At 45.5% G+C, this 17,639-nt stretch overlaps 1 protein-coding gene across 2 annotated transcripts in view; it reads left to right on the top strand.

The window, feature by feature from the left end:
* Window positions 1-17,639, top strand: part of LOC306870095 (A disintegrin and metalloproteinase with thrombospondin motifs 3-like) — a 150,667-nt gene that overhangs the window by 51,684 nt on the left and 81,344 nt on the right. For both annotated transcript variants that reach the window (XM_079417166.1, XM_079417165.1), the window contains one exon: window positions 17,033-17,220. In XM_079417166.1, the coding sequence (XP_079273292.1) occupies window positions 17,033-17,220 (188 nt within the window). The remainder of the gene's footprint in view (window positions 1-17,032; window positions 17,221-17,639) is intronic.

The following is a 17,639-nucleotide window of genomic DNA, read 5'->3' as shown; positions in this document are numbered from 1 at the left end:
GCCTTGTTTTTCCCTGCCTTGTTTTTCCCTGCCTTGATGTCTTCATTAAAGACTGTTATTATTTGAGTTACATCCTCGTCTGCGTGTTCCTCCCTGCTGTGTGCACCATGACAGAAGACCAGACCCTTAACAGTAAGTGGTGCCCCTTCACTCCGTTTTGTTTTTTTAGTTTTGAAAGTCTTTTATTTTTTTCCTGTCTGTTTGTCCCGCGGCAAGGAAGTCGCCAATCGCAAGTGCCGCGAGTCCGCTGGCCGCGAGCCCTCCTGCCCGCCGATCGCGGGAGATATCCGCCGCCGCCCGCGGCTATCCCAAGCCTGCCGCTCACTCCAGCCCGCCGTTGGCAGGAGATCGACGCCGCCGTCCGTGGGGAAAGCCAACCCACCTTTGGCGGTTCCCCCAAGTCACGCCGCCGTTCGCGGGAGATGACGCCGCTGTTTGCGGGACTCAAGCCCGCCGGATCGCCGCTGACTCATGCCCGCCGGCCGCTGCCGTTTCCTAGTTTCGGCCAGGAGTGCCAGTTTTGCGTTGTGTCCACAGGAGCAGTTTTAATCAGTCTTGTCTTGTCTTGTCTATGGAGACTCGTCTGGGGCAGGCGGCCCCTCTTGTTCTGGCCGCGAAGGCCATTCTAGCCCATATTTGGTTTGTTTCCTGTCCTTGTTAAATGTAATTAGTTCATTCTTGTCCAGCCGTGTTCGTCTCGTTATCTATGATTAACCTGTGTATTTATAGTCCTGTCTGTTCAGTTTGATTTTGTCTGGTCTACTCGTTACTCCCCGGTGTGTCTGCCTTGCCTTGTCCTGCAATGTCTTGATGTCTTCATTAAAGACATATATTTGAGTTTACATCCTCGTCTGCGTGTTCCTGTTTCCTCCTCGTGTGTGCACCGTGACAGTCAGGGCTCTACTCGTTCTTTTTTATTTATTTGCTACTACATGGGATTAATCCGTGTATACTAATAGTTTTTCAGTTATCATAATTGTATGCTAACAGAAGTGGGGTTATCCCGTTCAACCCGTTCTTCATCAGTATTATTTGTGATTTGAATTTTGTGAATTTTGTTGAGTTCCTCTTTTGCGTTGTTATAAGCAGTTTATATTTTTATGTAATTGCAGGCCTATATTAACAGGCCTATATATACATATTTTAAAACTGTATTGCATACCTGTTGCTGGCATAATAATGACTTATTTTAAATGTTTAAATGCTTTTCTTCTCTTTCTTCTTTTTGCTCTTAACAGCTCTCACTCACTGTGGTGGAGCATTTATGAAATATTGTTCTTGTAAATTATTTCCAGCATTTCATTTTTTGTTTTGTTTTTTTGTTACCGTACAGTGTTCGGCAGTGAACATAAAGGATTTAAACACCGAATTTTGAATCAATTTATACTCCGAGATGCGGATCCGGATGACAATGAAATTACCACATGACCTTGGTGTTTGTCAACAGTAGGTAATTCGACAGGGAATTTTTAAACTCACCGACTAACCCCTTGTAAATTTTGAAAATCACTTATGCCCGAGAAACAATTACAGTCTTAATCAGGCTAAAGACAAGAAAAAAGAAAAGAAAAAAGCACAAAAATCGCTCATTTTTGGTTATTTTGGTTATTGGTTATTATAAAGTATTTACAGGTTTTTATAGATAAACTTTGAGTGTTAGATGATGGCAAAGTTAATCTAAATGTAAATTAGCGTTCATTTCCAGGTGTTTGAGAGCCAAATTTGAATTTTATATCGTGCTCACCTCTGCCTACACATTATAGTCCATAATGAGATTAGCAACAGGCCATCCCTCTCTCAGTGTACATAATCCAGGCCATGCTGTTTTATTCAGTCAAACTCATTCTGTGATGTTGAGCTCTTCTTTAAACATGCTTTATTACACAAGCTAAAGAAGAAAATCACCCGAACGATACTGCTAATCTGAGCCGTACTATACAAACACAGTTTTGGGTGTAAATAATAGTAAGCGTTCCTCAAGGCCACAGAATAGAAAGAGTCTCTTAATGATTTTTGCTTTCATGCAGATAAATTCCAGCATTTCGAGGAGTGTATTAAAAGCGGGTGGAACAACCCCATTGCTTTATCAACGTGTCTGTGCAGTGGCTGTAATGGATGACAGAAAGGCTCCTTACTGACACTGCAACAATGTGAAGCACAGCTGTGAGATTATAACAGACTTGCCACAGGGTTCTCGCTCTCGATAATAAATCTGAAATTTCCAACATAATCTAGATTCAGTCTCCCTCCAAAGACTGTGAGTCATCTATCTGAAAGGTCATGAGGTCTGCGGGAGCAGATAACATCAGGACATTGATGAACCCATTTAGTGTAAATTGCTGGCCAGGCTGCTGGACGCCTACTTTGTCTTGGTTGCAGTGCATGTTTCGGTTACTCTTCAGGTGATTTGTCACTGGCTGTAAAGATTGGCTCCAGCCCCTGGAGAGATGAGTTTATCCAAAAGGAATAACAATTACGGTAGTCAACAGCCTCAGCATACCGTGCTGGGTAAGGCGTCTATTAGCATGATGCAGTTGCTAGGCTTTCAAATTAAACATGTTAGACCAAGTACAAAGGAAGAGACAAAGAGACTGCGCTACCTCCGAGAATCCCTGTCAGATCTGGTCTGGAAAGTGTAGAGGTGCAGCGCTTTTGGCATTTGTCTCTGACACCGACAGCATCTCAAGGGGCAAATCCAGATTTGGTGAATAGAAAATGGTTTGTTTGAAATGGAGCCTGCTGAGGTCAAAGGAACTAGGGGGGAGCCTTTAATACAAACAGCTGAGGAAAATGAAAACAGCCATTTAGACACATAATCCCTCCACAATGCACAAGTATATGATGTAAGAAAATGTCAAGCCAACTATAAAAGGTGACACAGACATAGTGAGATAAAGAGAGTTATCTGCGGACGACTTAACTGAAGATTGAGACATTTTGTCAACATAAATCCGCTTATCAGTGGTAGTACAACAGTTTTCCCTTTTGCAGTTTAAACTCTTCAGATCAGGACTTAATTGATTTTATGGTCCTTTCTTCATTGCTGTGCTGTGTGAGGATGCGCTGAGATTTTGACCGTCAAAAACCGAATCCTTATCTGATAACAGAAGCTGTAAAGCTTCTAAATGTAAGTTTCAACCAAAAATGAGAATTCTGTCACCTCACTCACCCTTATGTTGTTTCAAACCTGTATGATTTATGTGTGAACTATTCCTTTAACATCAGTTATATTAAATGTAAATGGCAGCTGATGATTATCATAAGTTACAGGAAAAGCAATTAGTTGTCCATATTGTGGTCAAAATTCAAATACGGTAGCAAATTTAGCAACTGCTTCACCATTCAAATACTTGAAAATATAACACATATAGCGGTGACTATTTACTGGGTTCTAAAGCTAATTGCCCATCTGTTGTCTCCAGTGCTTTAGACCTTGAATTCACTTAGTGAAAGCTACACAAACAAGGACAGTTGGCTTTTCTGACACATAAGGGATCAGCAGAGTAAAGCTATGTGGTTAAGTAGTGAACACTAGGGGCTAAATTGTGAGTAATGACATCCCTCAAAGAGCCATTCCAAAGTCCCCTCCTCGTCCATTGTGCTGTCAAAGGCGTCAACATAAATATTTTCCCACATCCGAAATAAAAGACTTTAAAGTGCCTTTTCATTGGACTAAATAGGAAGCTAGCCTCTTTCCAAGCCCACATGATCGGAATAAAAACTCACCGCTGACACATGAAAACACACAAGCAAGTCAGATTTGCACCAGCAATTTCTGAGTAGGAAGTTCTTAGAGTGTTAATTGGTATATACAAAGTCATGGGAGATGATTTTTGCATTCGTCTGGAGATGTCTGGCTTCATCTTAGAAAACACTTTGTAGTTTGGATGATTAGCAGTCTTTAGTCGCCCATGTGCAGTTGCCAGAGATTGACGCTATTGAAAATTTCTTGATCAGGGATCTTGGCAAAGTAGATGATAAAGCAACGTCTTGTTATTAAGCCGAATTCTTATAATCACGAGGTAGGAAATTTTTTTTAGGCTTTTAGCCTTTTTATTCAGAAGCAATTGAAGGGACTTTTGATGTTCTCACTTATCTAATGCTCTAGCCACTTAAAATGAACCCTTACAAATGACTCCTGTTTTTTTCTGTTATAAATTAGCCAGAACAAAAATGGACAACCAAAGGGATGAGATAAAGCTGTCAATAAAATACTGTGGTCCATCACTGAATGAAATAAGGCTTCAAACATCACTTGTTGGCCCTCTATGATGTGTTAAGATGCAAATGTCATGTCTAAGAAAACCTAGAGCCCTATGATCCAAGTATTGCCAGTTATAGCACTTATATTGCAAAATAGAAATATGGCTTACATAATTAATGGTCTTATAAATACATCTTATCAAGTCACTGCAAACTTAAGATGTATATTGTTTGGTTTGAATATCCTACAAGTTTAATGGGATATAACGCAGATCTTGCCTAGGGCACTTGGTTCTTTAATGCTTTAGTTGAAACAGGAAACTGAAAATGTACACCTGCTCCTGTTATTATATTGAATGAAGAGAATTAATGAATTTGGATTTTGGTTTCCATAATTCTTCCTGCAGGTTTGTACTATAAATGATTTTGACACCTGAGTCAAAGAGAGATATGTGCTTCCATCAGTTATTCTTGGCTAAAGCCTCCTTTTGTAATGCAGTATTAATGTTTAATTCAACCCTGCATTGTGGAAAATGGGTTTCTCGGCTGAGGAGCTACTCACATTTATTAAACTAAAAGCCACACAATGAATTCTGATAAATGGCAAATGCAGTTTGAAAAAAGGTGAGCACATAAATATCAGCCATGGCTCTCATTTAGCAATATGTACATCTTCGCAAGAAAAATTTGAAATTTGGAAGACCCAACGGAGCCTTTTCTACCATGCTTGACCTTTTCGTCAGAGAGATGGAGAGGAACTGTATGTGCAGCCCTCCAGTTCTCCATCAGAGTCTCTTTCTTTTCGAAGTTCAACTACAGCCAGTCAACAGGAGAATATTGTGTGTTATGTGTAGGGAATTGGCACAATTAGCCTCTCAAATGAATTATTCTGTGAAATGAATCATTCAGGCACTGTTCTTTCCATGTTCCCTTTAGAAAAGAAGTCATAATAGTTGATGCATTTAGTCCATGTGTCACAGAATGGCCCGTCTTCCCCGTCACTCATCACTATCACCTGTGTATCTCCAATCATCACCGGCACCTGCACCTCGTTATCACCAGCCACATAAAAGCACTTCCCTCAGCTCACTTCATGGTCCGATCTTGACGTAACAGGATTACTCCATGGACCATCTCTGCTGCTTTACAAAGCTGACGTAGAGACACCTCAAGGACCGACGCTCTCAACTAGCCCTACTAGCTGAGTATCCTACCTGAAGTTACTTACCTGTTGTTTTGCTCCTTGTCATCCTCCCAGCTCCTGAAGTATACTACGAAGATTCACGGGACGCTCTCCTTCGCCTCCTGGACACGGGAACCTTGGAGACCTGTGAGAAGGAGAAGCATAGGATCAGTCCTTTGTGCACGGAGCACTATTGTCACGAATGAACTGTTCCTCACCTGTCTTCAAGACGATCCTTCACCTGACACCTTGCACGCACCTGAATAAACCCTATATCGTTTACTCACCTGCTGTGTCTGACTAGTTCCATTACAGAAGATCGGACCTTTAACCGAAGATGAGGTTGGAGATTGCCTCCATAAACGTGCGGCCCAGGGAAGAGGATAACCTCACTGGAGGATGTATCATCTTCCTCTTCCAAAATGGCAGAAGTGTGGAGTATTCGGAGGAGTTCCTCGCCTCCAGTTACCGGGCCCTGTGCAGCGATGTCACTTTGATGGAGGGATTTAGAGTTGGACTGGAGGAGGAAATCCGGAGTCTAATGCCACACAGTGATCCCTACTGGTCTTTAGAGCAGTACGTAAACTTCGCTTTATGGATTGCGGGATCTTCTTATGATGTCGGCGAAATGGAGGATGTGCCACCTACTGATCCCAGTCCCGTGGCTGCCGCCTTTTCCAGTCCATCACCCGCAACGAGGCCCGTTTACCCACGAACCCGGAAGAGGGTTTCCAATAGTGCTGATCTGAGGGCGAGTGTATTGGATCCATCAGGTATATCTGTTAGGTCAGCGCTGAAGTCCTTTTCCCTTGTCACAGGCAAACGGCCTCCGGTTGCTATGTTTGCTCCTCCACCTCCCGAGTCAGCAAGGATGATGCAACAGCCCACTCACACTCAGGCTCCGCCAACACAGAACGAGGGGCTAATGGATGAGGCTCTTCCTCCGGAGTTCTCGGCTCCCGTTCTTTCTCCCATGTCTTCTCGCCAGTGCCTTCCATTGCCTACTCCTCGTCTGTGCCCACCTATTCCTACACCTCGCAAGAGCCCACCTGAAGCTCCGCTGGTCCCGCCCAGCTCGCCTTCGTCCCCGCTGGTCCCGTCCGGCCCACCTGAGTTCCCTCTGGTCCCGTCCGGCCCACCTGAGTTCCCGCTGGTCCCGTCCAGCCCACCTGAGTTCCCGCTGGTCCCGTCCAGCCCACCTGAGTTCCCGCTGGTCCCGTCCAGCCCACCTGAGTTCCCGCTGGTCCCGTCCAGCCCACCTGAGTTCCCGCTGGTCCCGTCCAGCCCACCTGAGTTCCCGCTGGTCCCGTCCAGCCCACCTGAGTTCCCGCTGGTCCCGTCCAGCCCACCTGAGTTCCCGCTGGTCCCGTCCAGCCCACCTGAGTTCCCGCTGGTCCCGTCCAGCCCACCTGAGTTCCCGCTGGTCCCGTCCAGCCCACCTGAAGCTCCGCTAGTCCCGCCCAGCTCGCCTTCGTCTCCGCTGGTTCCGTCCAGCTCCGCGCTGCAAGAGCGCCCTCAGGTGTCCGCGCTGCAAGAGCGCCCTCAGGTGTCCGCGCTGCAAGAGCGTCCTCCTGCGTCTTCGCTGGTTCTATCCAGCTCCGCGCCCCCCGGGCGCCTCCAAGAATCCGCTCCTCCAGAGCGCCCTCTAATGTCCGCGCTACAAGAGCGCCCCCAAGTGTCCGCGCTGCCAGAGCGCCCCCAAGTGTCCGCGCTGCCAGAGCGCCCCCAAGTGTCCGCGCTGCCAGAGCGGCCCCAAGTGTCCGCGCTGCAAGAGCGCCCTCCTGCATCTCCGCTGGTCCCGTCCAGTTCTCCTTCGTCTCCGCTGGTTCCATCCAGCTTCGTGCCTCCCGTGCGCCCTCAAGTGTCCGCGCTGCAAGAGCGCCCTCCTGCGTCTTCGCTGGTCCCGTCCAGCTCTCCTTCGTCTCCGCTGGTTCTATCCAGCTTCGCGCCTCCCGTGCACCCTCAAGTGCCCGCTCCTCCGGAACGCCCTCAAGTGCTCGTTCCTCCAGAGCGCCCCCAAGAGCCCTCTCCTCCAATATGGCCGCCTGAGGGGAACTTTCCCAAATAAATTTTGGGGGGGGGCCATATAGCCTCAGTTTGTGTGGCCAGGCCAAAGGCCAAGGCCACAAAGGACCCAGATCCATCATGGCCTCCCGAGGACCCCGATCCGCCATGGCCGTCCGAGGATCCCGATCCGCCGAGGCCGCCCGAGGACCCTGATCCACCATGGACTCCCGAGTCTCCAGATCCGCCATGGCCTCCCGAATCTCCAGTCCTGCCATGGCCTCCCAAGGCTCCGGATCCACCATGGACTCCCGAGTCTCCAGTCCTGCCATGGTCTCCCAAGGCTCCTGATCCACCCTGGAGGCTTCCCTGTCCTGTCCAGGTTCTGCTCCAGCCTCCAGGGCGCCCACCCCCCCTCCCCGGTATTACTGTTGTTACGTCGCGGGACGCGCCGTCCGGGAGGGGGAGGTAATGTCACAGAATGGCCCGTCTTCCCCGTCACTCATCACTATCACCTGTGTATCTCCAATCATCACCGGCACCTGCACCTCGTTATCACCAGCCACATAAAAGCACTTCCCTCAGCTCACTTCATGGTCCGATCTTGACGTAACAGGATTACTCCATGGACCATCTCTGCTGCTTTACAAAGCTGACGTAGAGACACCTCAAGGACCGACGCTCTCAACTAGCCCTACTAGCTGAGTATCCTACCTGAAGTTACTTACCTGTTGTTTTGCTCCTTGTCATCCTCCCAGCTCCTGAAGTATACTACGAAGATTCACGGGACGCTCTCCTTCGCCTCCTGGACACGGGAACCTTGGAGACCTGTGAGAAGGAGAAGCATAGGATCAGTCCTTTGTGCACGGAGCACTATTGTCACGAATGAACTGTTCCTCACCTGTCTTCAAGACGATCCTTCACCTGACACCTTGCACGCACCTGAATAAACCCTATATCGTTTACTCACCTGCTGTGTCTGACTAGTTCCATTACACCATGAGCCATTGTTATAATTATCCTCCAGTCTTGGCTCTGAAGTTTGTCAAGTTGAGGACAACCTTGAAAGCATTTTTACATCATTTGAATGTGTCATTAGAGTTGGGAAGTTACTCTGTGAGTCTCCGTTCCACCATGCCACCCAGCAGTCAAACAGGACAGGCTGTTTTACTGTTCCACAATACCCTTCTTATTTTCCTGTCTGTGCTGGGTTTGCTGGAAATAGACACTGGCAAATAGACAGAATTCTTGGCCCGCAGAACGATGTCATAACTGCTGCATAGTTTTATTCCCTGAGTAATTTATTAACAGAAATAAAAAAAGAGGGAAATCCATGCCCAGTGACTGGGGTTATCATCCAAGAATGTATTCCTCTTGAGATACTCATGTGGATATATTATGCAGTGAGTTTCTTTTCATGCCCCACTTATGTAGCTTTTGGCTTTTATGCAGTTTTAAATGAGCAAAAACCACCTGCAAGGCACTAATATTATGCATATGTGCTGTTATCAGCTGGTTTACTTTGCGAATGTAAATGGACAGTTTTAAATATGTATTCAGGTTTTTATTTATTTTTTATTTTTTTATGGACTAATGTTTATCATGTGCAGCTCCTAGTGACATTTTCTTATTTGTAATGTTTAATTGTTTGCTTTCTAACAAGAGTTTTATGTTTTGAATATACCTGGCTTAACTTGTCCATGGCTTATTATTAGGTCCTTAGCTGCATTTCTGTCAATGTGGACACATCTGTTTTTGTTTTGGGGAGGCAAAATGTTGTCTGGGAAAGAACTTCATGGCTTGTTTCTCTCTCTCTCTGTGTATGTGTGTGTATCTGGGGTGTTTACATCTGGGTTGTTAAGAAGTCATCCCCATGGGCCAGTCCATGCTGGAAAACAAAGTGCAACAGGCAATAGAAGAGGCACAATCTCTCTGTAGGAATCAAATACGACATGTCCCATCATCCTTCAAGCTCCCTGCAGTCACTGAAGCGTAATGGGCAGTATTAGTGAAGGATATCACACCACAAGTTTTCATCCTCATGAATGAATTACAGACATTCAGTCTTTCACTTTCATGGTGTCCTGTGCAAGGTTGAGAGAAGGTTTTTGAGAGCTGAACCCACTGACCAAGTTTTTTTGTATTATATTTACAGCATACATAAGAACAATATGACAGGAAAGCGCTCTCGTCTTCCCCCTCTTGACTGTAAAGGATATTGTTCTTTGAGACAGCACTGAGATTTAGTTGTCCAATTGTCCTGTCAGTTTCATGCATGATTTCTGAAGGATCACGTGACACTGAAGAGTAGGGCTTTGCTGTGACTGTTTATTGTGCATTAATTATGCTTTCAAATGAGAAATTTTCTGCTGGAGACTTGTGAGGCCAAAACTACAAATCATACCTCATTATCAAACATGACAGCCCTGGGTTTGGCACGCATTGTAAAGCCTTGAGTAATTGAACAGCCAGAATGAACGTCTCGGTTAAGTATGTGAGTGGTGGTGATGGCGCAGTGGATAAGACGCATGCCTTTGGTGTGAGAGACCAGGGTTCGAATCCACTGTGAGACACCAATGTGTCCCTGAGCAAGACACTTAACCCTTAGTTGCTCCAGAGGCGTGCGACCTCTGACATATATAGCAATTGTAAGTCGCTTTGGATAAAAGCGTCAGCTAAAATGAATAAATGTAAATGAATAAATGTATGTAACCCCGGTTCCCTGAAGGGAACGAGACGCTGCGTCGAAGCGCTAGGGGAACGCCCACAGCGTGACAACGCTCTGAACCAGAGTGTAATGTGTCCAATGGAAGGGCGAGACGTCATAGGCGGGTGACGTCACTGACCGAAAAGCATATAAGCACGTGCGGTGGAGCCGGCGTTTGCTTCCAGGAATGAAGCAACCGCCCGCAGGGATACAGGAAGTATGGCTTCGAGACGCAGCGTCTCGTTCCCTTCAGGGAACCGGGGTTACATACGTAACCGAGACGTTCCCTTCCAGGAACTCGAGCTGCGTCGAAGCGCTAGGGGAACAAGATGCCCACGCCTCCAGACTTCCAAAATACCTGCCCTGTGTGTATCACTGGGAGCACAGCGAGGGCGAGAAAGAGGAGAGCCGGGAGTGGCCGTAAGATCAAGGTGATAGAACCGAACAAAGGTGAGGGGCGTGGACCAACCCGCAGCATTGCAGATATCCTGCATCGAAACCCCTGCCAGAAAGGCCTTGAAGGCCGCCATACTCCTAGTTGAATGGGCCTTAAGCCCCAGAGGCGAAGGGATGCCTGAAGATTCATAGGCCAAGGAAAAAGTATCCACAATCCACCTGCTAAGGGTCTGCCTAGAAGCAGGCAGACCCCGCTTAGGAGGACCGAAGCAAACTAGCAATTGGTCCGTCCTTCTCCACAGGGCAGCTCTGTGGACATATGCGTCCAGTGCTCGCACTGGACACAAACAGTTATGCTTTCGCTGGTCAGGCTCCCGAAAGGGAGGAGGACTGAGGGCCTGCAGCACGACAGGCCGTGGTATAGAAGAGGGGATCTAGGAAATAACCTGCTCGAGGGTAGAAAAATGCTTTGGCCAGACTAGGGGCAAAGATGAGATAAGAAGGGGCCATGAAGGGCCTACAAATCCCCACTCTCTTAAGAGACCACAGTCAGGTCCCCGTAGGGACACGTCGTACAGGAGGCCTCAGCCTCAGCGCACCGTGGAGGAAACATGTAACCAGGGGGTGTCGACCCACTGTAAGGCCACCGAGAAGGGCATGGTAGGCCGATAAAGCCGCCACGTAACCTTCAGGGTGAGTTACCCCTGCGGAGAAACGGGCCTGCAGGACCTGCAGCACTGTACCAAACGGGCAGTTAACTGGGTCAAGGTGGCGGTGAAATACTTTCACTTCAGGGGATACAGTTTCCTCGTAGAGGGAGCTCTGGATTGGAAGATGGTCTCAGCAACCTCGGTTGAGAGACCGGAAGCTATGAGCTGCGCCCCCTCAGAGGCCAGAACTTCCACACGTAATGTGCGCGTCGCCTCGGCAACGTGCACTGCAACAGCGAGCACTCACTCAGAGGGGGAAGAACCGCACACGCAGGCTTCCACGAGCGAGAGCGCTAGATCTGGGGAATGCAGGAGGAGATAGGGCGAACCCATCTCCAACCTGTTCACCAGATCCCTGTTGCCATCCAGAATTCCCGGGAGCAGAGCAATCGGGGAAAAACCGTACAGACGAAGCCTCGGCCAGGTCTGTACCAAGCGTCCAGTCCAAAGGAGCTGGAGGAACTAGAGGGGCATAGCGCTGACTCTCGAGTCGCACAGCCAAAAACCTCCATATCTGCTTCACCACCTCGGGGTGAAGCATCCATTCCCCGGGCCTCGGCCCCTGCCTCGACAGGATGTCTGCTCCCACATTGAGATACCCAGGGATATCGATGGCTCTGAGCGAGCGAAGTTTGCCCTGGGACCACACAAGGATATGGTGCGCCAGCTTGTACAAGGGGCGCGAACGCAGACCTCCCTGGTGGTTGATGTAAGAGACCACCGCTGTGCTGTCGGTGCGCACCAACACATGGTGATCTCTTAGGTCCGGGAGAAAGTGCTTGAGTGCACGAAACACGGCCAACATTTCCAAACAATTGATATGCCACGTTAGATGGCGACCGCTCCACAGACCGCGGGCAGGGTGGCCACTCATGACCGCTCCCCAACCGCGTGACCTTGATCATGCGAAGCGGGTTTCCCCTCGGGGAGAACCCCTTGGTCTTGAGCCACCACTGTAGGGGTCTCATATACAGGAGGCCAAAAGTAATCACGTTGGACGCAGCTGCCATGAGCCCCAGCAGTTTCTGAAACTGCCTGACAGTGAGTGACTGGCCCTCTTTCACTCTCTTGACTGAGGTGAGGATCGACTCGCTCCGAGCAGGAGACATACGTGCCTGCATCGTGGTCGAATCCCACACCACGCCTAGATAAGTGGTTCTCTATACTGGAGAAATCACACTTTCTTGGCGTTCAGTCTCAACCCCTTCATGTGTGCGAGAACGACATCTCGATGCCGAGTCGCCACCTGCTCTGATCGAGCTAGAATCGACCAATCGTTGATGTAAATATGCGGGGTACGAGTGCAGGGCCAACGGGAAGAACCCGATATCGGTAAGCTTTGCCCCTAAAAGCAAACCTGAGGGACTTCCCGTGAGAGGGAAGGATGGAGACGTGAAATATGCGTCCTTAGATCCATCGTGACAAACCAGTCCTCAGACTTGGTCTGAGACACGACCGATGAGTGTAAGCACCCTAAACTTCAGTCACATGACTGAGCAGTTCAACTGACGCAGATCTACCATCCTTCCTTGGAACAATGAAGTACCGGCTGTAGAACCCGGACTCTCTTCCGTGAGGAAGGACCACCTCGATGGCCTCCTTCCCCAAGAGAGTGTCTACTTCCTGTTCCATGATCAGAGCCTGCTGGGGGCCCACGCACATGGGAATCACCCCGTTGAAAGGCGGTGGCGGAGCGCCGAACTGAATACAAAGGCCCCATTCCCCTAGCGCTTCGACGCAGCTCGAGTTCCTGGAAGGGAACTCACCAGCCTAGTGTATGATCCAAAGTTGGCCAGTGGTATGTGTTTCAGTAACATCTGAGAGTATAAATTACATACAGTATTTATATATATACACTTTATTTATATATTCATAGACATCCTCGGACATTCTGTTCCTGTTGATTCTGAACTACAGAACCATTAAGAATAGAGAAATTTTGGCATTCAGTCCGCGTTAGTTCTGAACTGCAGGCTGGATGACATGAATGGGATAATAATTAAAACTGATTTTTGTCATAACTGCATTCACTGTGAAATTTAATGAATTGACACCAGAGATCACAGATGGCATCAAGTCTCAGTAGGATAAAGAAAAAACAATTCTCTCTCGTCTTAATGGGTTCAGGGTATTTGATAGCCTAAGAGTAGATTCTGTTTTATCTAACGTCTTATGAGACTTTTCAGCATAATGGATATAAGATCTTTTGTTCATGCATGGAGACCCTTTGAACCTTTCGACCTTTCGACATTTGCTAACTCAGCTGCTGTCTTTTACAAGAGCTCTCTTATGTCCTAATAAAGAGTTAAAGTAGCTCCCAGAACATTAGATCACAGCTAGTGGTGTTATCCTTGAGCGCCACGTAGAAGAATTCCACCGAATCTGCCTCCTGCAGCATCTTTTGATCCCAATGCTGTTTGTTATTAGCACGCTGTTGCCTGCTAATTGTTTATGCTTCCAGGGAAGGAAAAACACCTTCATCCATCAAAGAGATGGTCGTTAATCTTAATCCTTAAATGTATACATCGGGACATCATTCTCTACCCTCTACCTCCTTAATGTTTTAAAGTTAGACATCAACTTTCTTAGTGTTCCTCAATCTATTCATTATAAACAATATAACAAGAAAAAAATAGTAAAATATAAAAAAAGCCTGTTTTCTGATTAATGTTTTGTAAAAAGTGTATTGGGTCGCTAGAGACCCGAGGTATGTAAATGTGTATGTATTTTTTTTCTGCAAACTATATTTACATATCATCAGCAAAAATTTTACTGCTTTGAATGGCTTTACTGCTGAGCAATTACTGTATGCAATTAAATATAAATATCACTGTCTTTTTATGGTGGATGTGGTGAATAAGCTGCCAGTGATCAAAATATTGATTTTGAAGTCATTGAAAATTATAGTTTTGAGAATATTGTTGAGATCGCAAATATGAGCCAGATGCTGCATGTCCTGTGGAAGTGCGTCTGACGATGACAGCCATGGTAACATCATCTGCTCAAATTGAACCCTTTTAAGTTTCAAAAGGTAACGAAATATGCTTTATTTTATTCTTCTGTAATTGTTCTTAAAATATCAAGAAAGTTTTTTTGCTATTGGAGCAGTTAGAGATCCATCCGTGCTGGATATATAGGTCCGGGTCGCTAAAGACCCGAATATGTAATAATGATTGGGGAAACATTCATGTTAACGTTTACCAGAGCGATGGTGCACTGAAGCGTTTTTTTCCCCACTAGTTTAATGTTTATGAATGAATTTAACGTGAAAGAATATCATTAATCTTGGCAAACTATATATCATTAGACTTAAGAACGGTCCGCAGATCTGGCTTAGCCTTAGAGGTCCCCGACCCAGAGCGTTAGCCGCTTAGGTCTAAGCCTCAAGCATCGACGACAGATCGCTGTTTTCCGATGGAAAGCTTATAAGGAATGTATTTGCTACATTTGTGTAAGCAGTACACATCAAAACATGCAGAATAAAAAAGCAGTACGTACCAGATTCATTGTAATAACGAGCCACAAACACGTCCACTGCTGAAATCCCAGTTGAGTTAGACAGGTAAGGGTCCACAGAACAACATCCCAGCGAGCACTTTTAGTCCAGCAAAACAATAACGTTGTAATAAGGATGAATATTCCTTTAATTGTTTACATTTAATTTCTTCGGGAGAGTTATTGTTATGGAATAAATTACGCTCAAAAACAGCGTCTTGGTGGTAAAAAAACAACACTGTGTTGTAGCATACAGTTTTACAAACAGAATGAGACCGTCCAAGGAAAAAAAGTCTCAGATAAGCGGAATATAGATTATTTGAATTTGGCAGTCTTTCCTGAGTGACGCACGCTGTGACGCAGCTGTCATCTGAGCGGCGCATAACTTAGCGTAACCTGCTTTTTACATAAATTATTATTTTTTTTTTCTTCTACATTTTTTATATGTGTGTGTGTGCATTGTGTGGGGAATGTGGCCGTATCTGTATGATTATCATCTGTATGGACGGACATCAGCGTGTTTATTACCGACTCTATGACGGCTATCATTGTGATTCAATGATCAGCTATTATTGATTATATGGCCCATCTGTATGATTATCATCTGTATGGAAGCACATCAGCGTGCGATTACTGACTGTATGACCATGTCATGAATATGTATAATGACTAAAATAGTTTGTATAATTCTGCAATACTGCAATTCTGGTGGTTATTTTTCCTCAAACAGAGGGTCTGGGGGGACTATAAATATTTTCAGAAAAAAATATTGCAGGAATCTCATTTTTCATGGTATCTTCTTCAAATTTGAAATATAAACTCATGACACACGTGGCTTTCAACCCATTGCTTTTCTGGATTGCTCCAGGATTTATTTCATGTATTTGTATATGAAATAAAAAAACATTCAGTGTGGAAAAACATGTTTCAAGGCACGTCAGTGTCTATAACTTTTTATATTTTTGAGCATTATCAACTCTGGATGATAGATAGTAAAGCCTAGAGTGTCTTCTTTCCAAAGATACCTAATTTGTTTGTGTAGCACACTTTGTCAGGAACTGTTACCATTTTAATTTAGGTAGGTTATTTTCACCTGTGAGGCCCCAAATGGGAGGGGGTGGGGGTTAACAGGTTAAGGGTTAAAGCACGTTTTCTGTGAGGAGAGCAGAGGGACCTATTATCTAAACTGAGATAGAAGATGAAAAAACAGTGAAATCCAATCACATTGCTCCTATCAAGATACACTGCGTTGAAGGCTTTTATATCCTTGTTTAAAAATGTAATTGGATTCCTAGGTGGTTTTAGCATTCCCAATTTGTTTAACAAATTGCGTCAGAGTAAGTGGATTTCATGATGATAAAGCAGCCGTGTACTGTCAATTCAATTCATTCATTTTGTCCCACTAAGAATACTTTCATCGTGACAGCATGCAATTTTACATTACAAATACGATATCATGCAAAATTGCGCTTTTATGTAAACTCCTAATCTTTTAAGTAGACTTTTGCTCTGGGAGAAAAATGAATGTGGTATTCAGCACTCTGAAATATGGAGAGGCCGTGTGGTAATTATCTTAGTAGCATAATAGAATGTAAAACCAAAGTGTTAAAGCTCAAGGTGCTCCAAATGTTTCTTTGTGTCATCCTTTTAAAAGATGCCATTTATGCATCCAATTTTTATTGTTCAGAGTGAGGTTGGCAAGGCTAATCCACTGTTATGGGTCATGTTTTACGAGCGAAGGATCGAAATGAGATCGAGTGGGGGTTAACACAAACACACACTCGTTTGGGTTAGGCAGGTTTGCCATGTGTGTGCTATCCTCACTTTGCCATTTGTGAATGGCAGCCCCTCAGGAAAATGAGGGTGTGCGTGGAGACACTGTGGACCCGAGAACCTGCAGAGGGACACACGGCACGTCTGAGCATGAGGGGAAGCCCTGTGCTTTTGAAGTGGAACTTAGAGATGGTGTTTACTCTTCTGGGATCTGGGCCACACAAGAATGCGTGTGTCATGAGTGGGATGTAGGAGCTGAGGAATGTTCCTCACAATCCCCACACTGTAGACCAGATCCAGCCAGAGAGCAAGTTGTTTATTTTAGCATCAGTGTTTAAAAAAGACATTGGTTCATAGCCTGGATTGATGCTGGATCATCAAGAGCTCTTGTTTGGATTGCTTTCTGTTGTTCTTGGCTGGCATCCTCTTTGACTCTGTGAAAAAAACGTGCAAGATGCTAGTTCATCATAATGAAAAGAGGACTTTTTTATGTTTAATATGTCGTTGTTGCCAAATGATGAAGATAAGGTGCTGTCTTGAGCCTAATATCTTGTCTTGCAGAGCCTGAATTGGATGCGCCAGGGGTGCTGGGTAATATTGCTAAACAAGTCAACCGGACAGTCAGGAAACAGAGACACGCTGGTGATGATGACTACAACATTGAGGTTCTGCTTGGAGTAGATGATACTGTTGTCCGTTTCCATGGGAAAGAGCATGTGCAGAACTATCTCCTCACCCTCATGAACATTGTGAGTATCCCATTGTCCTTAGCATGACTCAACAGGAAGATATATTTATGTATTTGCTGGGTGCTAGCTTTACAATATTATTTGCAATATAATTTGTATATTATATATTTACAGTATTGTGTATACAAATAAATTAAATAATCTATATACTTTTTTTTCTGTGATGGGGCTATTGCAAGCATAATACAGGATTATTAATACTATTGGTCACACTTTATTTTAAGATCCAATTCTCGCCATTAACAAACCATTAACTACTTTTGCCTCAATAAACTTCTAGCTAGTAAGGTATATATCAAGTTTAGGATTAGGGATGTAGAATATGGTTATGCAGAAAATGTGCTTTATAAGTACTAATAAACAGCCAAGATGTTAATAATATGCATGATAATAAGGGACTACAAAATTTATCCCTATAC

This window comes from Barbus barbus, assembly GCF_936440315.1.
Source record: "Barbus barbus genome assembly, chromosome: 5".
NCBI lineage: Eukaryota > Metazoa > Chordata > Actinopteri > Cypriniformes > Cyprinidae > Barbus > Barbus barbus.
Note: the sequence above shows the minus strand (reverse complement) of the source record. Positions and strands in the feature narration are given on the sequence as shown.